The sequence below is a fragment of the Ursus maritimus genome, unplaced genomic scaffold (genome assembly GCF_017311325.1).
Source record: "Ursus maritimus isolate PB19 unplaced genomic scaffold, ASM1731132v1 scaffold_17, whole genome shotgun sequence".
NCBI classification, from domain to species: domain Eukaryota; kingdom Metazoa; phylum Chordata; class Mammalia; order Carnivora; family Ursidae; genus Ursus; species Ursus maritimus.
Window position 1 is genome coordinate 48,571,409 of NW_024424119.1, and position 25,573 is coordinate 48,596,981.

At 35.9% G+C, this 25,573-nt stretch overlaps 1 protein-coding gene across 3 annotated transcripts in view; it reads left to right on the forward strand.

Moving 5' to 3' along the window:
* Positions 1–25,573, forward strand: part of RABGAP1 (RAB GTPase activating protein 1) — a 159,714-nt gene that overhangs the window by 46,073 nt on the left and 88,068 nt on the right. For 2 of the 3 annotated variants that reach the window (XM_040631851.1, XM_040631852.1), the window contains 9 exons: positions 401–635; positions 1,547–1,751; positions 3,467–3,641; positions 4,214–4,371; positions 10,380–10,490; positions 10,867–10,933; positions 11,634–11,736; positions 12,701–12,870; positions 23,926–24,100. In XM_040631851.1, coding sequence (XP_040487785.1) covers positions 401–635; positions 1,547–1,751; positions 3,467–3,641; positions 4,214–4,371; positions 10,380–10,490; positions 10,867–10,933; positions 11,634–11,736; positions 12,701–12,870; positions 23,926–24,100 — 1,399 coding nt within the window. Of the gene's footprint in view, positions 1–400; positions 686–1,546; positions 1,752–3,466; positions 3,642–4,213; positions 4,372–10,379; positions 10,491–10,866; positions 10,934–11,633; positions 11,737–12,700; positions 12,871–23,925; positions 24,101–25,573 lie in introns of those variants that run through there. The other variant, XM_040631853.1, reaches the window with a different exon arrangement.

A 25,573-nucleotide genomic window follows, 5' to 3' on the forward strand; every position in this document is an offset into this window, starting at 1 on the left:
GTCTGTTTCTTTGATAACTTTTGCAAGCATTTTCCCTATTTCTTAAAGATTAGAGAAGCCCCTAAAGATACTACTCTTAACAGATTATTTCTCACCAGACAAGTAAAATTACAAATGTTTTGTTAGTTGAGGTCACTGTAGAAAACTTCCAGTAACACTGTCACATTTCTGGGCAATAGTCTCAAATTCACTATACACTTTTTCATGAAAAACTGTATGAATAAAGAGAGCAGCTGCAGCTCTTATTTATTGGAGATCTTGATTCTGTTTTTTAAAACATTCAGAAGATATCTTTGTATTAAAAGAAATGCTGACGATTTTCTCTAGGATACAGACCCGTTTGAATTGGTACTGGCCTCTCTTTCTCACTTTGCTGATTGTGTGTATTTGTGACCCTTAGATTATAGGGAATGGAAGTGAGCAGCAGCTGCAAAAAGAGCTAGCAGATGTGCTGATGGATCCTCCAGTGGACGACCAGCCAGGGGACAAGGAACTTGTGGAAAGGTCACAGCTGGATGGTGAAGGAGATGGACCTCTTTCTAACCAACTCTCAGCTTCATCCACCATTAACCCTGTGCCATTAGTAGGGCTCCAAAAACCAGAGATGAGCTTGCCAGTGAAACCTGGACAAGGAGGTTAGGACTGCTGCATTGCTTGCTTAACTGAAGGCTGTTGTTTTTAATATGTGAGTGCCCACCCGTACTAGGTTTGATTCAGAGCAAGCAAAGACCATACTCTGTGTTTTCTAGAATTTTCAGATTCTAGATTTAGGGGGATGTGAGAAGGGTAGGTATATGTACCATTCTGATTTCCCTTTAAATGTGTGTCATTGATGTCAAAGAAAGAGATAACAGCAGTTATAAATGACATTGAGGAAGTCATTTCAGAATGCTTCAAGATTTTTCCAAGAAAGAAGGAATTTGAGTACAGTGTTGGAGATGTGGAGGAATAATGCTTGGGGAAGAGTGATTTGCTCCAGGCCTGAATAGATAGCTCTTTGGGAGTAGTTGCCAGGTATTTTTTGAAAGGGAGCCAAAAGGCACCGCAGAGGAGGAGGAATAGGGGAATTATAAAGGCTCATTGGGAAAAGCAGAGTGTTAAAACTATACAGCTTTATCGGAAAAGGGAAAACGGGTATTGGGTTAACATTAAGTGGCTAAGATGATGACTGAGAGAAATAAAGCAACACAGATCAGAGAAAAGAGATAGGATTTTTGAGAGTGGTAAAATACTAAATATATTTCTTACCTAAATGTAAATAATAAAGTCAAAACAAATTAGAAGAGGCAAAAATGTAAATCAGATCTAACCTCAGATCACATTTTAGATTTGGGATTCACAGTAAAGCAGTCCCTAAAAATCTTGGTGTTAGTGACAGAGTTTTAGTGTGAAATTTCTGCTTTAATGGGCATTTCTTCTGGGGCAATGGCATATTATCTCATTAGTTCTTAATTGTAGACCTAAATGTAATTTGTAGGTTTTTACTTAGTATGCATGTCAACAAAATACTAATATGAAAGTAACCCTCCACTACCATTTCTTTCAGATTCTGAAGGGTCAAGTCCTTTCACACCAGCTGCTGATGAGGACAGTGTAGTTTTCAGCAAACTAACTTATTTAGGCTGTGCCTCAGTAAATGCTCCCAGGAGCGAAGTGGAAGCCTTAAGGATGATGTCCATCTTAAGAAGCCAGTGTCAGATTTCACTAGATGTAACTCTGTCAGTGCCGAATGTATCTGAAGGAACGGTGAGGTAAGTAAGACTAGCTTCTTGAAATGTCTGTAACATTGGATCAGATTTCTGACCTATAGATTTAGAAAGGAGCAGTAGTGAACAAAATACATAATTATTTTATGTAATGTTTAATTCACCTGGCACTTATGTCTTCCAAGGATTGTAACCCTTATGAAAATTAGTCACTCATTTGAACAGTTTTTTATATTCTTCCCCACCCCAGTTGTGTGTGGTACATTAAAAACTTAAATGTTTTGGGGATGATTGAAATATGTTGACCTGAAAGTATGCCTAACAAATTAATTTGTATTTTCCCTGTTCCACCAGTACAGATGCTAGCTTGACACATTAGTTCAATATGAAGTTTCATATTGAATCTAACAGAACATACTCGAATCAACAATAATATTAACATATGAGAATCAGCATTTTTTTAAAGATTTATTTTAGAGCATGCACACACGTGAGTGGAGGGAGGGGCAGAGGGAGAGGGAGAGAGAATCTCAAGTAGACTCCCCGCTGAGCAGGGAGCCTGATGCAGGGGTTCGATCCCAGGATCCTGAGAGCATGACCCGAGCCAAAATCAAGAGTCGGGCACTTGGGGCGCCTGGGTGGCACAGTCATTAAGCGTCTGCCTTTGGCTCAGGACATGATCCCAGCGTTCTGGGATCAAGCCCCGCATCAGACTCCTTCGCTGGTAGCCTGCTTCTTCCTCTGCCGCTCCCCATGGTTGTGTTCCCTCTCTCGCTTAAATAAATAAAATCTTAAAAAAAAAAAAAAAAAAAGAGTCGGACACTTAATCAACTGAGCCACCCAGGTTCCCCTGTTAATGTGAAACTTGCCATGAAATTTGTTTAATGCTCATTTCTATGTCCTTCTTAGTTAGTAGTTACTGCCCAACTGAAGTTATACTTTGTTCTGATACATTTTAATTCTGTAGACATGCAAAATTCTCTTGCCCCTGTTTTCAGAGTTTTTATCAGAGTGCCTTTGAACGTCGATTAGGTCCCCTCTCTGTGTATTTCCATTATGCAAAGGGACCCCTGGGCTTTCTTCATCAATGGCCCTGACCATTCGGTGTTGAAATTGCAGTTTCTTTTCATTACTTTCATATTTGTGTCTTCAGTGTCCAGAACAGAGCCTGGAATATTGTAGGTGTCACATTAAGTATTTGTTGAACCAATACATTTTTGAATGAATGACACACCTTTGACTTTCAGTGAATGGCATCTTTTTGATTTTAGTAATTATCTTTTTTTAGGTGTTAACATTTTGTACATTCTCTTATTTGCCATGAATCAGAAGAATTTGTTTCACTCTGAGGAAGCACATCAGTTTTTTAATTTTTTTAAATAATAAAGCAGATTAGGTCATTTTTTAGGAGGTGATGAGAAACACAGCTTTTTAATGATTCATTTTTGTAGTCTAATTTACCCATTGATCTAGTCTTTATTAAGGTACTGCCTATATAGGAAACCTGTGTACTTACTGTTTGTCTTTCTGATTGCCTCCCTTAAAGCATAAGATTATGTAGGTTTTAGTACCATGGAATTCTGTAATTAATAACTTCAGGAATCCACATATAACTTATTTATTAAGACTTTAATATGATTAGCATACCAAAGATGGTTTATATGATCTTGCTGGAAAGATGGCTCTCTAATCATAATATGGATATAGTGAAAATAGTCCATAATCCCTCTAAGCTCTTTGTAACGTTTTTTCCTAAACAGACTCTTGGATCCTCAGACAAACACCGAAATAGCAAACTACCCTATCTACAAAATCCTGTTCTGTGTCAGAGGGCATGACGGAACTCCCGAGAGTGACTGTTTTGCTTTCACTGAAAGTCATTACAATGCAGAGCTCTTCAGAATACACGTCTTCCGGTGCGAAATACAAGAAGCTGTAAGTCCTTACCAGAAAACTGTCTGCAAATGAAACTTCACCTGTACCCTCACTGTGTTGAAGTTGATCGCAGTATTTATTCACTTTATAAGCCACATGAAATTCTTTGCTAATGTTTTATTCATTCCAGCCTGATGGGCTGAAATATAAAGAAACTGGAAGTTTGGGTAACCAGAACCCTGTTGCTAACAGTGTCAGAGACCAGGACTGCTTCTTGATACGCATCTTGGTTTTAGGACTGACACATTTCCAAACTTCTTTTAAAGCTAATCTTGTAGGATTTTTTTTTTAGTATCATAAATATATTCAGATTGTTTCTGACATTTTGGAAATTATCTTTCTGTTGGATTTCTTGTGTTTATAACCCTTTCTTTTTTTAAAACTCCTTCTCTGGCCATTTTTAGTGTTGCTTGCTTTATAGGCCTAACAAATTAGATAATTTACCAAAGGAAATCAATGGGGGAAAGATGAATTACGCCCCCCCACACACAAAATAGGTAGTAACCTTCAGCCTTGATAAAGGTATTTCTCTTCTTCTGATAACAGCCCATTTTCTAACTTGTCTGTTGTAGGTAAGCCGGATACTTTATAGTTTTGCCACTGCCTTCCGCCGTTCTGCCAAGCAGACCCCACTTTCAGCAACTGCTGCACCCCAAACTCCTGACAGTGACATCTTTACCTTCTCTGTGTCTTTAGAAATAAAAGAAGATGATGGTAAAGGTTATTTTAGGTAGGGTATTTTATTCTGTTTTTTTTTTTTTTTTTTTAAGTTTGTATTAACATGCTACATCATCTGTGCTTCAAGGGAAACTCTGGGTCAATTATATAACTTTCATGTATGAAACGATTGCCTTTATAGGTAGAGTTTTTTATATTGTAAGTGATAAAAGGAAATAGGCACATTTGTAGAGGAAAGTTTTTTTTATTTAAAAATTTTTTTAATTTTAATTTCAGTATAATTAACATACAGTGTTATATTAGTTTCAGGTATGTATTATAGAGATTTAAAATTTCTGTACGCTAAGCACCCATCACAATAAGTGGTTTCTTAATCCCCATCACCTATTTCAACTATCCGATCCACCTCCCTCCCTCTGATAACCATCAGTTTGTTCTGTATGGTTAAGAGTCGATTTTTGGGTTGTCTCTTTTTTCTTCATTTTTTCCCTTAAATTTCATGTGTAAGTGAAATCATATGGTATTTGTCTTTCTCTAATTATGGAAGCAGCCCAAGTGTCTATCAGTAGATGAATGGATAAAGAAGATGTGGGGTGTGTGTGTCTGTGTGTGAGTGTCATGGAGTATTACTCAGCCATGAAAAAGAAAATGAAATCTTGTCTTTTGCAACAGCATGGATGAGGGTATAATGCTAAGTGAAATAAGTCAGAAAGAGGCTGATTTCTTTCTTCTCATTTTTTTTTTTTAAAGATTTTATTTATTTATTCGAAAGAGAGAGAGACAGCCAGCGAGAGAGGGAACACAAGCAGGGGGAGTGGGAGAGGAAGAAGCAGGCTTCCAGCGGAGGAGCCTGATGTGGGGCTTGATCCCATAACGCCGGGATCACGCCCTGAGCCAGAGGCAGACGCTTAACGACTGTGCCACCCAGGCGCCCCTCTTTCTTCTCATTTTTGTCTTTTTTATGGCCGAGTAATATTCCATGGTATGCATTTGCGTGTATACACACATATATATACACACGTATATACACACACTCCCCACATCTTCTTTATCCCTTCATCATGGACACTTGTGCTGCTTTCCTGATTGGGCTATTGTAAATAATGCTGCAGTAAACATAGGGTTGCATGTAACTTTTGGAATTAATGTTTTCATATTCTTTGGGTAAATACCCAGTAGAGAAATTACTGGATCATAAGGTAGTTCTATTTTTCACAGTGGCTGCACCAGTTTGCATAACCCCCTGTAGTGCACAGGGTTCCTTTTTCTCCACATCCTCACCAACAGTTGTTATTTCTTGTCTTTTTTGATACTAGCCATTCTGACAGGTGTGAGGTGATATCTTATTGTGGTTTTGATTTGCATTTCCCTGATGATGAGTGATGTTGAACATCTTTTCATGTGTCTGTTGGCCATCTGTATGTCATCTTTGGAGAAATGTCTTTTCATGTCTTCTATCCATTTTTAAATTGGATTATTTGTTTTTTGGGTGTTGAGTTATATAAGTTCTTTTTTATTTTTTTTTTTAAGATTTTATTTATATATTTGTCAGAGAGTGAGTGCACAAGCAGGGGGAGCAGCAGGCAGAGGGAGAAGCAGGCTCTTCACTGAGGAGAGAGCCTGATGCCGGACTCGATCCCAGGACCCTGGGATCATGACCTGAGCTGAAGGCAAATGCTTAACCAACTGAGCCACCTGGGTGTCCCGTATAAGTTCTTTATATACTTTGGATACGAACCCTTTATTGGATATATCATTTGCAGATATCTTCTCCAGTTCAGAAGGTTGTCTTTTAGTTTTGTTATTTCCTTTGCTGTGCAGAAGCTTTTTATTTTGATGTAGTCACAATAGTTTAGTTTTGCTTTTGTTTCCCTTGCCTTAAGGGAGATATCTAGAAAAATGTTGCTATGACCAATGTCAGAGAAATTACTGCCTGTGCTCTCTTCTAGGATTTTTTTGGTTTCAGGTTTCACATTTAGATCTTTAATTCATTTTGAGTTTATTTTTATGTATGATGTCAGAAGGTGGTCCAGTTTCATTGTTTTGAATGTTGTTGTCCAGTTTTCCCAGCACGATTTGTTGAAGAGATGGTCTTTTTCCCATTGTATATTCATTGCTCCTTGTCCAGGATTAATTGACCATATAATTGTGGGTTTATTTCTGGGCTCTCTGTTCTGTTCCATTGATCTATGTGTCTCTTTTTGTGCCAGTACCGTACTGTTTTGCTTACGACAGCTTTGTCATATATCTTGAAATCTGGGATTGTGATACCTTCACTTTTGTTCTCCTTTTTCAAGATTGTTTTGGCCATTCAGAGTCTTTCGTGATGCCATACAAATTTTAGGAGTATTTGTTCTAGTTCTGTGAAAATGCTGTTGGTATTTTGACAGATATTGCATTAAATCTGTAGATTGCTTTGGGTAGTATGGACATGTTGTTCTCCCAATCCATGAGCATGGAACATCTTTCTATTTATTTGTGTTGTCTTCAGTGTATAGGTCTTTCACTGCTTTGGTTAGGTTTATTCCTAGGTATTTTACTGTTTTTAGTGTAATTGTAAATGAGACTGTTTTCTTAATTTCTCTTTTCCAGAGGCGAGATTTGAAGAATTGAAAACTATTAAAAATTTTTTTGTGTGTGGGAAAATATGTCATGTTACTATGTTCTTTTAGACTCAAAGTAGCTAGCTGACTGCTGATATGAAATATGACAGAAGCTAAGCCCGCTGGATTTGTAGCTGCATTTGTTTCGCTGTTCTTTTGGTCTTGTAGTTGGCTGGTTAATTTGTTTTAATAATCTAAAGATCTTAAGGCTGTTGACATCGGGTTTTCCATTAAAGTTTATCTGAACACATTGGATGAAGAGAAATAAGGTCTGTTTCTGAAGTCTTAACCTTGCATATAGGATCAGAAGTAACTGGTTTGAGCTTTTTAAGTAAAATGATACTTCTTTTGAGTGGTGGAAAGAACCCTAGAATAGAAATAAGAACTTAGGTTTAGTTTAATTATTGCTTCTGTTAACACTGTGAACTTTTCCAAGGTTCTTTATCTCTCCTGGCAGTAGTTTCCTTACTTATAAAGTAAGTTGGCTAGATTCTAAAGTGCTTTCTAACTTTAAAATACTGTGGTCACAAGATAATTGATTTTTTTTCCCTCTATATAACCCATATCACACATTTGGTGCTTCTTGGATCATAATTGACAATTGCATATTCAAAGTCTCTCTCCTTAGTGATTACCTCATGAAATGGGTAAAATGAAATTATATTAAAATATGAATGATTTCTACTCTTTTGCTTTCAAATTAGAAAGCACAATGGTTCGTTTGTTTGAACAACTGATAACTCTTGGGCTCCCTGCGAAGACTTTTGGAATTATCATGCCATCTGGTGGCCAGTTTCATGTACAGTGCAGCTTCAGCTTTGATTTGCGCACTAAGGGTTAGACACTCTGCTCTGTGCCCTCTCATCAGCTGTATTTCTGTTCTCACAGCAACATTGGGATGTGCTGCTTCCCACAGTATGCATGCCTGCCCTAGGAAGCGGGAATTATAATCTGTAAACTTTGTAATAACTTCTTTCCTTTTTAAGAAATAAAAGTTTCTTTAAACTGCATTTTTCCCCTTTAGTAAAGAAATTTATGTAGCTCCCATTTATAAATTTCAACCATAAGTAGGAAAGATGTCCAAGATCTAAGATCTCTCAGTTCTCGTGCTTCTGAACTCAGGCATGTTCAAGGTAGAATGATCATAATCACAAACATCCCTGTTCTGCTCACCCTCATACCCAGGAGATGCTATACAGAAAATCCCTAGATGGTCATTTTGCCCTCACATTTGTCAGGGCTTTGTTCTTTTTTTGTTACATGGTTTTATTGAATTTGTAGTTTATAGTGGAAAATAATGTGTAGCCTTATTATAGTGATGAACTTGTTGAAAAGTAAGCCTCCCTTTATCAGATTTGAACTGGCCAAACGCAGTTGTTTTTTCCCAGTGATTCTATAACATGTCTAGGAATTTATCTGCAGGAACATCATTGAGGTAACCAAAGAATTATCAAGATGGATGTTCCCCTTAATACTATTTACAATAACCAAATTAAAAAGTGGAAATTAAATGTTCACCAGAATAGAATAATTAAAATATGCATTTCACAATATATGCAAATATCAAAAACATTGTTATACACCCCAAATTAATATGTTGTATGTCCATTATATTTCACTAAAAACATAATATAATGATGTACCCATATGACTTAGCACCTATCCAAAAAATACCAGTATATGTAACCATAGCACAAGATAGTGGTTTTACTCTAACATAAATACAGAGTGCTGTGACAAGGATTAATGCTCTTCTTTTCATCTTTGAAAAAGTATAATTCTTACATTATTAATATTGGAAACCTACTTTCAATTTAGCCCATAGGAAGATGGAGCGTTTTCATTTATACTATTCAAAGCACTTTTTTGTCTTATTTATTCTACCGTATAACCCTATTAAATATGCTGGGTATTTGATTTTGCTTTATAGGTAAAGAAGCCCAGGGAAGTTAAACCCGGATCTCAGTATTATAATTTATACAGTAGGAAGTCAAAGTAAAATTATTGGGGTGGATTTATTCAATGATACGATGACAAGACTAGAAATATAGTCTAAACTCCCTGACAGCAGTGAGGTGAACTTCACTGCTTACAGTCTCTACTCTGCTTCCTGTTAATGTGACTTTTCCTTGCATTTCAGCATTAGGACACCAGAGACAACTTCATATCTGTTGTTGTTTTAAGTACTGCTAGGAGATGGGATTATATTTATTTCTGTGTCAGCATCCGCAGAACATAAAGTCTAGTATATCTCTTATCTGTTGAAAATTGAGACCTGTCTATATCCTTATAGGTGGAAATTCTGTCAGTCTCAAATATTTAACAGTTTGGTATGTAGAAGTTTTTCTTTGCACATGTTTGTCGTTTCCAGGTTCCTTTGCTAAGATTCTTTGGTTTTCTTTTCTTTTCTCTTTTTTTTTTTAAGATTTTATTTTAAAGTAATCTCTACACCCAACATGAGGCTCGAACTTAAAACCCTGAGATCAAGAGTTGCACACTCCACTGACTGAGCCAGCCAGGCATCCCGATTCTTTGATTTTCTTATCTCAGTTTCATAGAGTGTTTTTGAATTGGTTACTCTATAAGTACAGATGGTCTTCAAACTAATTTTATTTTTTCAGAGCCACTTTTTAGTTTGAGTAGATACCCAGAACTCTCAGGTAGCCTTTTATAGTATCTTTTAATGGTTCTGCTGCCGTTATTTTAAAGTTGTACAGTACTGACATAATTTGTATTTGCTGCATGTTGGCTGATTGCCATTGGCAGATGTTTGCTTTTGAGAACAGAGGAGCCAGAGAAAGTGGTGTGTGATAGAGTAAGGGATTATTTTGGTAAATTCTAATTTTAAGAATACTTTCAACTTTTTTCTTAAGGTGATGTTTAAATCATTAGTATTATTTTTATAGTTATTGCACAGGTGAACAATAAGGTTATCAATGCTTAAGGGAGCATTAAGCAACAGCTTACTGTTGCCCATATTTTCCTTATCTCTGTTATTTCTTGAAGGTACCTTGTTTTGAAATTCAAAGGATCTATGATTAAGTATTTTTTCTTTATTACATATTTAAACAAATAAGGCAATAATTATTTGTAAAAGAAAACAAAACAAAACTGACTAAATTAAAAGGGAAGAAAGCTTTTTTTGAGTGCCTATGTGCTAGATGCCATGCTAGGTGCTTTACAGATATTAACTTAATTTCACAGCAACAAAAAATTAAAAAAGTAAAGCCACATTTTAGGGAGCATATGAGTTTTTTCTAGCTCTTATAAATTGTTTAGTGGATTACATACAGTAATGGTAATATTTTCACATCAAGAGGTAGATGATGATTTTTTAAAATTTCTATTATGACTTGAAAACCAGGCATAGAAAAGAATCCTAGATTCAAGAGAAGTTGTTCTAGTATATGTCACAAGAAAATACTTTGCAAAACTAATGAAACGTGTTGTTCTACAGTGCAGTTCCTAAAGAGAAGGACAGACAGTGCTTTAAACTTCGCCAAGGAACTGATAAGAAGATTGTCATCTATGTGCAACAAACAACTAATAAAGAACTGGCCATTGAAAGGTGAACATTTTTAGTATTCAGCTTCAATATAAATTCTGGTTTTTATCAATCCAGTGGAGTAACCCTATACTATATTCAAAAATATATTTGCAAAAATTTTGTTCTCTGGGGAATTCTTTTGGTTATTGAAGTGAATACTTCGTTCACTTTGAATTAGCTCCCATAAATCTTCAGCTAATAAGCTGACTTCAACTATGTGATAATAAAAGACAAATAGAATTTATGTATTAGAGAAGTAAGGTTATTTGGGCAATGCTAATTTATTGATCATTTTAATGTGTCCTTTATCCATCAATAAGAATTTTAAATGACCTAGTTTAAACGTCTTCTTTTGTGTTATCTTTCTTCCAGATTTATGCCTGTTCTTTCTTTGCAGGTGTTTTGGTCTTCTCCTTAGCCCAGGAAAAGATGTACGAAATAGTGATATGCACTTGTTAGATTTGGTAAGGATTGCTTTTCTTTTTAAGGTTATACACTATTTCCTTGATAAAGGTTTCACTTTATCTCACCTGAATCTCATGGTAAAGCACTTTTATGAAGGTGTTCTTGTGAGCTGTAATTGCAGTAAAAAAAGATAAGGAATTTCCTTATTTCTGACTTGATATTTACCAGTCTGACCTTAGATCTATTTAGTCTCAGCCTTGATTTCTTCACTGTATAATAGTGAATAATCCTTGTTTATAATTTAATGTTGAAGTTGGAATCAAAGAGAAAGTTCGTGAGAGAAGTGTTTACAAACTATCATGAGTTTTATAAAACTCGTGGTATTTAGTATTGTTGCTATTATGTCAAATCTTTATTTTCAAAACTAAAATTTATGCAATAATTATGCATTTGACAGAAGAATTCAGCGTAGATTCAGGTGGTAAATTTCTCTTGATTTGCACAATTTGATATGATTTATAAGCATTTACTTTATAATTTTTCAGGAGCAATTGCATAAATAATTGGCACATCTTTAATTTTAACTGCAGTCAGTCTCATTCACATATATATATATATATTTAAATCTCTTTTTAAAAAAAATCTCACCCTCTTTCATGTTCTTATATTTTTGTGACTTCTTATTAAAGGCAGCAAAATGGGAGTTAGCCATTATTTCTTTATCTTCTCATTAATGTTTGTTTTTACTCTTTTCGTTAGGAATCTATGGGCAAAAGTTCAGATGGAAAGTCCTATGTTATCACTGGGAGCTGGAATCCAAAATCTCTACCTTTCCAAGTTGTAAATGAAGAAACTCCTAAAGGTGATGCAGATTGCTGACATCATGAACAGATATTTTAGTCCCCAAAACATACCCATACCTTAGGACCACTTATTTGACAAATATCAGTGTTTTTTTAATTCTGGTGAAACCAAAGAATTTGTATAGGTCTTTGAGTTTATTATTAAATTTCACTTATAAACAGTTTCACTTTTCCCTACTTATTTTTCCCTCCCTCTCTCTTAATTTTTCACTTCCCTGCTCACTTTTTTATTCATGTACTTATTTATATACAGAGTTCTAAATTTTATTTATTTTTGTGGAGAGAGAATATATGCATATATGGTTAAAATTAAAAGGATAGAGAGGGAAAAGTAAAAGTCTACCACAGTCCTCAGGGCCCCACACCAAGAGGACTGTTATGACCAGTTTCTTAATGTAGCTTTTCAGATGCTCTGTGCAGAAGCCACCTTTCTAAGTTATTTCCAACTCTTCCTGAATGTCGTTTAGAGGCTGCGTAATATTCTATCCTGAAAATGTAACGTTATTTGCTTAACAAGTGCCTTCTGTTGAGCATTTATTTTTTTTCTCCTTCATTTTTTTCTTGTTACTCATAGCACTATTGATAAATGGATAAGTTAGCCAAGATTTTAAAAGTTGAGAATTACCAGTGTTGGTAAGAGTGGCATGAAGAGTCCATACGCCACTTTTGCAAAACAATCTGACAGAACATTTCATAAACTTTTATATAATGCTGTCACTAATTCCAAGGAGTCTACCCAAGCAAAGAATTCTCAGTACAGAAAGAGTTTTCAAAACAGCAATTTATCTGATTATTTTAGATTTTGATTAAATTAATGGATTACCTTAAAGTTTGTCTTGAAAGATTACCTAAAGATTATCTTGAAAGTTTGTGAGAAAAGTAATTAATTTTACATTAATTGTATGAACAAATATTTTTCCATTTTTTTAATTTGCTTCTCCCCCCCCTGCCCTCTCTCTCTAGATAAAGTGCTGTTTATGACCACAGCTGTTGATTTGGTAATAACAGAAGTACAGGAGCCTGTTCGATTTCTCATAGAGACAAAAGTCCGTGTTTGCTCACCTAATGAAAGATTATTCTGGCCCTTCAGCAAACGTAGTACTACTGAAAATTTCTTTTTGAAACTAAAACAGGTACTACACTTTTCTATAAATATGGGAGGGAGGTAGATAAGAAAGGAGAAAATATTTTTGAGGCTGATTTATCGTTAAGCTAAGCTATCACCTATATCTTTAAACAGTCGTGTGTATTTTAAACATATTAAGGAGGAAGAATTGTCTTTTAGTTTTACTTGCCTGTTTATCATTTTTCTTGTTCTTCATTTCTTCCTCAAGAACCAGGTTTCTGTCTGATCTTGTCTTCAATCTAAAGACTTATTTTAACATTTTAGTGTCGATCTACTAAAGTCATAACTCTTAGACTTCTTTGTCTGAACATGTTTTTATTTCACTGTCATTCTAGTGGGATATTTTCACTGGCTGTAGGATTCTGCGTTATTATTTTTTTTTTCTTTTGGCGCTTTAAAGATGTCATCTCACAGTCTCCTGGCTCTCATTGTTTTTGATGTGAAGTCAGCATGCATTTATTGATTTTGTTTCTCTGTATGGAATGAGTCATTTTTTCCTGGCTGCTTTTAAGATTATTTTTTTACCTTTAGTTTTCATTTAAGTATGATGTGCCTAGGCATGGTATTCTTTGTTTGTCTTCCTTGGGATTTGCCGAGCTGCTTGAATTTTTTTAATTTATTTGACAGAAAGAGAGGGAGAGCATGCACGCACAAGCAGGGGTGCGGGAGAGGTAGAAGCAGGCTCCCCTCTGAGAGGGAGCCTGGTGTGGGGCTGGATCCCAGGACCGTGGGGTCATGACCCGAGCCAAAGGCAGAGGCTTAACCTACTGAGCCACCCAGGTGCCCCCGAGCTTCTTGAATTTTTAAATTTTTGTTTTGCTTTTTTACCAATTTTGAGGAAAATCTGGTTTGTTATTTCTTTCAACTTTTTTTTTCCTCTCCCATCTCTCTTTTCTCTCATAGGATTCCAGTTACATATATTTTAGTCCTTTTGATATTATCCACAGATCTCTAAGGCTCTTTTTTTTCTTTTCTGTTTTTTCTTCAGGTGGGGTATTTTTTTTATAATAATTTTTTATTATGTTGGGATATCATTTTAACTCTGTTTTGACATGTCTTAAAGTTGGCTTGCCCCTTTCTTTTATCATCCCCAATTTTCTATGTTAAGCCATTCAATGAATTTTTTTTTTTTTTTTTTTTATCTGAGAGAGATAGAGACAGCCAGCGAGAGGGGGAACACAAGCAGGGGGAGTGGGAGAGGAAGAAGCAGGCTCATAGCAGAGGAGCCTGATGTGGGGCTCGATCCCAGAACGCTGGGATCACGCCCTGAGCCGAAGGCAGACGCTTAACGACTGAGCCACCCAGGCGCCCCAATGAATTTTTTTTTTAATTTCAGATCTTGTACTTTTTATTTCTGGAATGTCCATTTGGTTCTTTTTTTATAGTTTCTGTTTTCTTATGTGGTTACTTCTTTGTTCTTTCAAGATTTTCTCCTACATCCTTGAGCATAATTATAATATTGCTACTTTAAAAACCCTTAACTGCTAATTCTAATGTCTGGTGAGTCACATTTTCCTGTTTTTTTGTCTAGCAATTTTGGATTGTGTGTTAGAGATTTTAAATAATAAATTATGGTCTATTTTATGGTCTCTTCTGAGTATCAGTTTTAAAAAAATCTGTCAGTTAATTTGGTCAAAGTCAAATTCCATACTCTGTATTACCTGTGGTGGGCAGCAGATGAAATTTGTGTTTCCTTCTTCTTGGCTTTTCTTGGCCTCAGATGCTCCACTACTACCATTTTTTTTGCCTTTCTTTGTATCAAAACTTCTTGACAAAAAAAAAATCAAGTCCATAGTGACCTAAATTGCTAAATGTAGTGGTCAATCTGAGTCTTCATAATGCTTGGCCTTTGAGCAGTTTACAACACAGATGATCACTCCCCCCTTCCTTATCCCTCTTTCACTTAGCCTTCAGGACCTCTCACATTTACCTGACTGCTCCATCCAACCCCTAAAATGCTCTCCTTACCTGTCTTCACTGTCTCAGTTCATAGACATCCTCTCCTAATTGCTGCTGAGGCCAAAAATTTTACTTTCATTTTTCACACTGCATATCCAGTCTTCAGGAAATTCTGTTTACTTTCAAAATCTGTCTAGATTCTGGCTGATGCTTAGCACTTAGATTACACTAATCTCATCTGAATTGTCACCTTTATCTGAGCCACTGCAGTAGCCTCTTCACATCTCCCTGTTTCTTTTTTTGCCCCCCCCCATATATTCTCAACACAGCAGCCTACGATCAAATCACATCACTTTTCTGATCATAACTCTTTAAACCTATTCTACCCTGTAAAAGCCAGAGTCCTTTTGGTGGTTTCTAAGACCCTTTGTGGTCTACTGCCTGTTCTATCATGAACTAATTTCTCTCTTGCTATTCTTCTTCCTTGCTGCTTCTGCTCTAACCATGCTCTCAGGGCCTTCACTATTAACTGTTTCTTCTGCCTTAAATGCTCTTCCCGTTTCCTGCTTGCTATTATTCACCTCCTTCAAGTCCTCCTCATCTTTGTTTGTGCTCATATTGACGTCTTAGTAAAACCAGACTGCCACATGTAGCACTGCAGTTTGTCTGCTCTTAACTTCCAGGATACCACATAATATACTTAATATTATTTTGCTTAGTATCTGTTTTCCCTGTTAGAAACCTCTACTAAGGCAGTATTCCTCATCTTCCTTGTTCACCGATTTATCCCAAGCATCTAAAACATAGTAGTTCTCTATAAATATTTGTTGAATTGATTTAATTGACATGTAACTTCGATCTTCAGTTTTACAAAATTATAGTGTTGCTTGTGGATTTACTTGGGTATACTTCCCAATAGCAATTAAGTATTTTAGCTCCAGTGTATCCAAGTTAGCCCTTCTGGTTATAGTTAGAAAAAGGTGGCAAACAGAACAGGAATAGAGCTTTCTCTTCAGTGTTGTCTTAGAAGACAGAAAGTAAACCTGGGCCCCAGCACTGTTCTCCCAGCTCTTCACTGTGGCAGCCGAAAAGGATTCGCATAGAGTTCTCAACTAGAAGTTGGCTTTGGAGTCAGAGTATGTGGATATTACCACTGACTAGCAAGTACCTTCAACTCTGTGCGCCTGTTTACTCAGCTGTAAAGTGGCAGTGATTGAGTCTTCCTCATGGTGTTACTGTTACATTAAGTGAGAAACTGTATAACGTATTTGGCATATAGTATGTTTTTCATACATTTTACCTGTTATTGAGAGGGACTGTGGAACCTTAGTGGGGCAGAGGAAGAATAAAAAATACTAAGTCATTGAGATGCCTGGGTGGCTCAGTCAGTTGAGCATCCAACTCTTGATCTCAGCTCAGGTCTTGATCTTTGGGTCGTGAGTTTGGGCCTTGCATTGGGCTCCATGCTGGGCGTGGAGCCTACTTTAAAAAAAATACTAAGTCATGAAATCAGAAAAACGTTGATTATTATTAGTCGATCAGCCCCAGAAGAAGAACACTTAAGAAAGAAAACCAGTTTACAGGTATCATTTTAAAAGTTTAGCGAGCAGGGATGATTCTTAAGTGTCTAGAGTAAGAGATGATAAGTAGAAATTCTGTAATAATTTTAGTAAAATTTGTATGTAAGAAAACATACTCTCTTTAGAGTTCTGTCTCTTTAATCTTAATGAACATAAATAAGATTCCTTTGATATTGCTTTTCCCTTTAGGTCTTACACAACCTTATATTCAAAGATTGCATGAGTTTACAGGAATAGTACTTTTGTGGTTTGGTTGACAATAGTGTATCTAAGTAGGCTAATAAATGACTTAGGGTAAAGTAGCCAGAAACACATATACCTGAGACCTAGTCCAATGGACTGCTCTAGACTCTCTCTTAGGGTTACAAGCTAAACATAGGCCGAGTTGTCAATATTTTCTTTGCAAAAAGCAGAAGTTTATATGTGGAAGCTAGGAGGAGGGCAAGGAATGCCTGAGAATAATCTTTCATTTTTCTCCTTATTTGGGTAAGTCTTATTTTGGGGGGGAGGAGTTTTGTGAGGGGTAGGGAATGGGAAAGAAGAGAGAGAGAGTGAAGAATTTGAGCAACTTGTCGCTGTCTTAGTGCACTTAGAGCACTGTTAATCTCATTTTTTGTAACATAATAAACCAAGTTTATTCCCTCCTTTACATTCATGGCATTAAAAAGTAATAGCTACAGTGGTTGAGAGCCTACTGTGGCCATCACTGTACTAGCTACTTTGACTTTTTCTGTCTTATATCATTTTTATAGTGATCCAGTGAGGATAGTATTTTCATTTTTATAGATCCAGAGACATAAAATAGATTTTATGGAATGTTGTGTGAACAAGACGCATACCTGAGTCTTCTAAGAGTTCTCAATCAGGGGTCTTTTGATAGAAACGTCCTCCCTTTGTCTGTCTTTCTTTAAGAGTATTTTTAGGATTTACTTAAATTGAGAATTTAAAATTTTAAGCAGACCAAAAATTTTAAATATACAACGTATAGTTTCTGTTGATTGCTGTCAGTATGGGAAAACAATTATAGAAATTTTTTAATACATGTTTAAAAATTGATTCTTTTTCCTATCACTAAAATTACTTGATGACTCAGTAACTCCCCTTTAGCCTGGAAGCCTTCCCAGCTGCGAATATTATTAAGATGGCATCATATTAGAGAATTCACTTTTAGAATTAGTGGGGAAGGGGGCACCTGGGTGGCTTAGTTGATTAAACGTCTGACTCTATGTCTCAGTTCAGGTCTTGATCCTCAGGGTCATGAGTTCAAGCCCCACATTGGGCTCTGCACTGGACGTGGAGCCTACGTTAAAAAAAAAAAAAAAAAAAAAAAAGATAATTGTTTTCTTGGATTTAAATATTTAGAATACCGTTTACTTAAAGAGGAAGAAACTGGTCTGAAAACTAGGTTTTCCAACAGCAACATAAAGTGAATTTCAGATTGTCTAAGCATTCTTAAAACTATAGAATTACAGAATTTTATTGTCAGACTGTAGGTATCTTAGAATCTTTTATGAAATTATTTTATAAATGAAGCTGATGTCTACAAGACTAAGTATACGGCCAACATCACATAGATAAGTTACTAGTATAACCATGTTAGAAACCTGAGCCTCTTATTTCTCTTTGGGGGGTGTGTGTGTGTGCAAGCCCGTGCCCACCTGCCTACACAAGCATACACATGCATGTGCAGTAAACCACTGTACCTCTCAAGGTAAAAAATATGGAAATGCTTTCTGTACTAGAGATCTTCAAAGCTAAATCAGGAGGCACATGATATCGTGTGGTATTCCATTATTCCTGAGAAGTGTGATCCCTGGGTTAAGGTGGTAACCACTGCATTTCTCCTTTGTAAAAGTAGTTTTGTCTTTGCATTTAGCAAGTAATATTTGGGGTGGTTCTTTGGCAACTTCCAAATACCCTGTTCCTCAACAACTTTCTGAACTAATGGTTTTAGCATCTTTTAGCAGTGACGATCCTTCCCTCAATCAGTTGTGTTCATTCACATATTTTCAATAGCAATTTCACAGGGTTTTCTTTTCTTTTACTTTTATATATGTTTCTAATATTGAATATCTTAAATACAGGAACTGTAGTATATTTGCTCTATCCTACTTTATTAAAGAATTATAAAATAACAGTATTGCAGAAAACACCCTTAATACAGATCTTATTTTATTGCTCCTAGCAAATTTATAACAAAATCTTTATAAACTTGTAAAATGTGAAGAAAAGGTACTATTATATTTGTTTTTGAAATACAGATTTTAATTACTTAAAATTTCAGCAAGGACAAGCATAATTAATACAATTACTGATGGGGTAATTAAGTATTTATTAATAAACTTGTACCATTTCTAAAATATAGATAATGCCACACTGCCATTCGTGTACAACTTATATTGTACAGACGTCTTTCAATTGGAAATAAGACCCATATTTTAATATCAATATATAAAAATCAATATGTAAACATCTAAATGAAAAGGTTTCCAGAATATTTAGTATATTCTGAACTTTTCTATAGATGCTTACATTTTGGGGAAAACACTTATTAATGTAACTGTAATGTGTAGGTACAACATAAAAATGGACATATATAATATGAAATTATTTGAGTCTGTACAGTTTCAAATTCTCATTTGTTGATATTCATTCCAAAAAAGTCAGTATTGCAATTAATAATTAAACTATTGAGTGAAGTTTAAGATTTTATGGAACTTTTCCCCCCCATTGAACATGTTCAAGTAAGATTATAAAATGAGTACTGTGTTCAAAAGTTAATTGGAAAATTTTTTTTTTTCATTATAGTTATGTTACCGTTTGACATATAGTTAGGTTCATTTGTTTCCGGATTTTCAGTTTGGAGTCTTCAGTTCTTTTTTTTTTCTTTTTGGTTTAAGTTTTTGAATGTTTAAAATACATGTAATGGTACAAGAGTCAAGATTACGTAAAAATGTACTCAGAAGTCTAAACTTTAGTCTTGTTTCTCCATCCAAACCCATAGGTTTATTAGTGGTTTCTGGGTTATCTTCCTAATGTTTCTTTTAGTGAAAATAATAAAATACTCCTATATATTTTTAACAAACCCTTTTAATTTTTTTTAATTTTTTTTTCTTTTTTAAAGATTTTATTTATTTATTTGACAGAGACAGACAGCCAGCGAGAGAGGGAACACAAGCAGGGGGAGTGGGAGAGGAAGAAGCAGGCTCATAGCGGAGGAGCCTGATGTGGGGCTCGATCCCAGAACGCTGGGATCACGCCCTGAGCCGAAGGCAGATGCTTAAAGACTGTGCCACCCAGGCACCCCCTTTAACTCCCTTTTTAAATAGAAACTAGCCTATGTACTGTCCTGCACCTTACTTTTTTAACTTACTGTATCCTGCAGATCATTCCACATCAGTTCATAGAGATCTTCCTCATTCTTAATGGCTACATAGTACTTTGTTGTTTGGATAAATCATGATTTATGATTTTTTAATTGTCCTCTATTGATGGATTTTTGGATTTTTAAGAATCATTTGCTATTCCAAATAATATTGTAGGATAGAACTTTGTGCATGTGTTGTTTTGATTTAATGAAAGTGCATCTTAGAGTAAATAATTTTGCTTATGTAATTTTGTTATATGTGCCAGATTGCCTTTTCTCACTGTTGTAATTGTAGAGATGAACAGGATATGAGAGTACCTGGTTCTCCACAGGCTTGTCAAGAGTATGTTGTCAAACTTAAGGATCTGATGGTAGTCTTAATATATCCTTTGATGAATGAAAACAAGCCTTTTTTCATATGTTTAAGGGTGATTTTACTTTCCTTTTCTCTGAACTGTCTTTTCATATTTTTGGCTTTTTGGTTTTGGCCTTTTTCCTTTTAGTTATTAGAAGCTCTTTCTGTATTTGAGAAATTAACCCTATGAGATACAAATTGCAAATGTTTCTCCTGGTTTGTCACTTGTCTTGTGACTTAAATAATGATGAGTCTTTTCAGCTTTTTTGCCATACAGTTTATTTTTATGTACTTGAATTTTTCGAGTTTTTCCCCTTAAAGCTTCTGGATTTTGAGTCATAGTTAGAAAGACTTNNNNCCTACACCCAGTAATAAAGAAATTTACATATTTTCTTCTATTATATGGTTTTGTTTTTCTACTTTTAGATCTCTGATTCATTAGTGTTTTATTCCGGTATATGGTGTAAAGTATGGGTCTGATTTAATCTTTTTGCAAATGGCCATCTACTTGTCCCAGAACCATTCATTGACTGGTCTAACTTCCCCCCAGTGTTTTGAGATGCCACTTTCTATCATGTATCACATTTTCTTATGTGTTTGGACTTTATTACGGCTTTTATGTCCTCTTCCATGGGTTTTTAGGTTACTCATGCATCAATATCACACTTTTAATTATGTAGACTTTATAATATGTTTTAATATCCGATAGGGCTACCTTCCCTCACCAGTTCTTTTGTGGATTTTGCTGGATATTCTTATTTGTCATGTAAACTTTAGTTCTGTAGCTCTAGAAAAAAATGACCGGTGTTTTTACTAAGGAGAATCGTCATCTTTATGATGTTTAGTCATCTAAGAACATGGTATCTTTCCATTTATTCAAGTCTATTGTGTTTTTCTTTCAAGAATGATTTTTCAAAAGTTTTTTATTACAGAAAATTCAGACATACACAGAAATAAAAATAATAGTATAATCGACCCCCATGTACTATTTCCCAGCTTCAACAATGTATATCATTTTTAATAGCTGGAGTTCTTAACTTATAAGCAGGGTTCAGTTCATGACTCTTACGTTTATCTGTCTTCAAAAGGCAGTGTTGGTCTGTTCAGTATGACTCACAGAAGAGTTTCTAGATGAACTGCAGTGGTTATCAGATTTATATAGTCTCTGAGAATTTCTTTTTAAGTAAAGAGCTATTGATCTTTGAACTCTTTTAGATAGTAATTAACTGTTTCAGATAGTAATTTGTAACAAATGAAAAAAGGAAATCTTATTCCCTATCAAGGTGTAATACTTAAAAGTTAAAAAATCATAATTATAAATTTAGAATGAACATGTGTCATAGATTGTAATTCCTTTCATTAAGTAATGAGGGAGCCAGTAAGATGGTAAAACTGGCTCTACGTATTTGAGGAACTTGAGTTGATATAGGCCTTCTTTTTAAAAAAATGTTAGAACAAGATTGCTAGGTCAGAAATAAAACTGGTTAATGTCTTATAGGTAAGTTTGGGTTATCTTTCCTACTGAACAGAAATCATTTGCCTATCTACTGGACACAACTCTATAGGTTAATATATAACTTTATAGAGTCTGGATCTCTAATTAAAAGTAAGTAGCTAGGGGCGCCTGGGTGGCACAACGGTTAAGCGTCTGCCTTCGGCTCAGGGCGTGATCCCGGCGTTACGGGATCGAGCCCCACATCAGGCTCTTCTGCTATGAGCCTGCTTCTTCCTCTCTCACTCCCCCTGCTTGTGTTCCCTCTCTCGCTGGCTGTCTCTATCTCTGTTGAATAAATAAATAAAATCTTAAAAATAAATAAATAAAAGTAAGTAGCTAAGTCAAAATCGTTTATTCATCTACAAAATTAATCCTTAGGTGGACATGTTAAAGTTGGCAAACTAGAGTATGTGGGTCAAATCCGGCCTGTCCTTTGTGTTTATAAAGTTTTTTTGGAATGTAGCCGCACTCACTTACTTAGTGTCTGTAGGTGCTTTTGCACCGTCGGGGCAGAGTTGAGTAGTTGTGGAGACTAGTGGCCCACAGAGCCTGAAATATTTACTCTTTCGCCCTTTACAGAAACGTTTACAACTCTTACGTTAAGCAGTGCTTCAGGATGATATTGAAAGGACACGTTGCCACTAACTTGGTCTTCCAGAATTGGGATAATTTTTTTAAGAATCTGTGTGAACATTCAGATGATAAAATCTGGTCTGCCTGATATTTCTGTACCTAATGAACCTTTTAATCCCCCCTCTTTCTGTATTTTTACTTTATGCTTGTACATCTTTCTCATTGATGTAGCTACCTTTCTAGTTGTCTTTGTATCTTTTCCTACAATGCTGCCTTTTCTTCCTGCTCTGTATTTACCCTCCCCCCCTTCTTCTCCTTAAACTGGCTGTAATGTGGAATATTAATATATTTAAATTTGGTACTGGAAAAGTTTTATATTCTTTTTTTTTTTTTTTTAAGATTTTATTTATTTATTCGACAGAGATAGAGACAGCCAGCGAGAGAGGGAACACAAGCAGGGGGAGTGGGAGAGGAAGAAGCAGGCTCATAGCGGAGGAGCCTGATGTGGGGCTCGATCCCATAACGCCGGGATCACGCCCTGAGCCGAAGGCAGACGCTTAACCGCTGTGCCACCCAGGCACCCCAAGTTTTATATTCTTGGTCCTTAATTTTTAATTTAGATGAGTTCAGACTGCTATGTGTTTGCCTCAAAATACAAACCAATTTCAGATACAGAATTTTTGATTAATCTCTTTTCTGCCACTCACCTCTACCCCTACCCCCAGTTGTAGCTTTCAGTTGAAGAAAAGTTCCCTACACTGCTTTAATTAAGCTAAAGGGCTGGGAAGAAGCATGGAAATAAAAGGACTCTCTTAATCCTAAAGTGTGTTAGAATATTTTAAAACCTTTTTTTCAGGGCACCTGGGTGGTTCATTTGGTTAAGCATCTTCTTGATTTCAGCTCAGGTCATGATCTGAGAGTCATGACAGCCCTGCATCGGGCTCAGCACTGGGCATGGAGCCTGCTTAACATTCTCTCTCTCCCTCTCACTCTGGCCTTTCCCGCCCTCTCTCCCTCTCTAAAAAAATTAAAAATAAAAAAAATAAAACTTTTTTCATGGGTAGTTTTTCTTTTTTAAGATTTTATTTGATAGCACACGCGCGCTCTCGTGAGCATGAGCGGGGGAGGGGCAGAGGGTGAATCAGACTCCCGCTGAGCAGAGAGCCCAAAAGCAGGGCTCAATCCCAGGAATGACCTGATCCCGGGACCCTGGGATCATGACCTGAGCCGAAGGCAGACATTTAATCAACTGAGCCACCTAGGCTCATCTATAGTTTCTTGTAGGAAACCTTGAAAGACACCTTAAAGTAACTAGGAAGCTATAGATGGTTAACACTAAATATTGGTAGTTGCATGTATGATGATATAGTCTGAAGACAATAAATAAAACTGCAGAATTAGAGTCCTGCTAACCTATTTTCCTGTGGATTTTTAAGTCTAAACATATATTTTTCTGTTTAGAAAAGGTTACACTTAGGAGCGTGTGGGTGGCTTAGTTGTTGAGCATGTACCTTCGGCCCAGGTCATGATCCCAGGGTCCTGGGATCGCGTTGGGCACCTGCATGGCGGGGAGCCTGCTTCTCCCTCTTCCACTCCCCCTGTTTGTGTTCCCTCTCTCGCTGTCTCTTTCTGTCAAATAAATAAATCTTAAAGAAAAAAAGAAAAGGTCACTTTTAGTGTAGACATTCAAAGTAATACCTTTTTATTCTCCCATCCTATATGAAATCAGAAGTATAGTGCTCAATTAAAAAATAATTGTACCATCTAGTAAATAATATTTTTTCATCTTCAAGATAAAGCAGAAGGAGAGAAAGAACAATACTGACACTTTATATGAAGTTGTGTGCTTGGAAAGTGAATCAGAGAGAGAGAGGAGGAAAACTACAGCCAGTCCCTCAATTCGCCTGCCACAGTCTGGATCTCAGAGTTCAATGATACCTTCTCCTCCAGAAGATGACGAAGAGGAAGGTAAATTATAGGGAGAGCTTAATTTCTGTTACGGGGTGGTACACCTTGCACACCATTATAATTTTATCAGGAAACTGATACTGTGACATAGCATTTGGAATTCTTTCAGTAAATACCTAACGAGAATGTACTATATGCAGGGAGGTCCATGGGAGATTCTGAAATGATGAGCACAGGACCTTCTTTAAGATAATTGTAATCAAGTTGGAAAAAATAAGATTTATAATTAGTGCTTTTTAAAAGAATCCGCGTGTGCTAGCGTAGTGTATTAGCACATTTTTCAGAGCAAACTTGACATAGCTTCCACCTAAATAAGTGTTCTCCTTTCAACTGAAGCATTTCACAGGGACAGTTTCACTTGCCAAAATGTGGCTTTCACACATGACTCTTTCACAAAATATATGTATTTAAATATACAAATTTATGTTTATATATTATTGGATTTTCACATTGATAAACATTAGGAATCAACCAGTTCTCTTTTTTTTCCTCCTCTTTTTTTTTTTTCATGGTTATGTGTTAACTAATCTGTCAGTCTGTTAAAAGCTACTATATAGAAGTGAGAAGTGGAGAAAACAAGCACAGGAAAAGCAAAAGTTTGGGAGGCATTTTCTCATCTATAATTTTGTACCAGGGCTTCTTATTTTTATAAAGAAGAAATAAGCTGATTATGATAGAAGATCATATGAAGCATGTGTCTGTTAGGTTCATAGAAAGTGTTCTGGAAGTGCATAGAGGAGAATCCATTTTCCGTCCTGGGGAGATGTAGGACATCATGAAGAGTAGTTTTTGAGCCGGAACTTTAAAAGTACAAGGAGAGTTCAGCAGGGATAAAGGGGAGGTTTGGGCACTTCTGGCTAGGAAATTACATTAACAAAGGCCTAGAGGTGGCAAGAATGATTGGGTTAAAAGAAATACATACTAATGGTTATATGTACTTTTTTCAAGTTAGAGCAAGCCCTGACTTTCCTGTTCCCACTGTACCCTGTAACTTCACTTTTCCTATGTGTAATATTAATGGCCACCAGTTCCTAGATGCTTAATAGGTAGGTAGGTACTTTGTTTCTAAAGTAAAATAATACTTTGTTTATATAATCCTCACAAAAATTCTGAAAAACAAGATTTCTATTATCTTTATTTTGCACATAAGGAAATGGAGTCTCAGAAAAATGAATTTGCCCAAGGTCACACAGCTAGAAATAGGCAAGGGGGAGCTTTATCCAGTTCTGAGAGTTAGCAGTCTGAGTTCTATTCTGTAATCATCTTGGTGCATTTAGTTCACATAACGCATTTTGAAGTGCAAATAAAGTCCATACATTGTTTTGGGAGAAGTTAGAGATACAATTAAAGTCTTCCTGCAGAACCAATTTAAGTCATGTGTTAAAGCTGGGAAGGGTGGAATTGTTCTCACTATTTAAGACTGACTCTTCTGCAACTAGTAGTCTTTTTTTTTTTTAAAAGATTTTATTTATT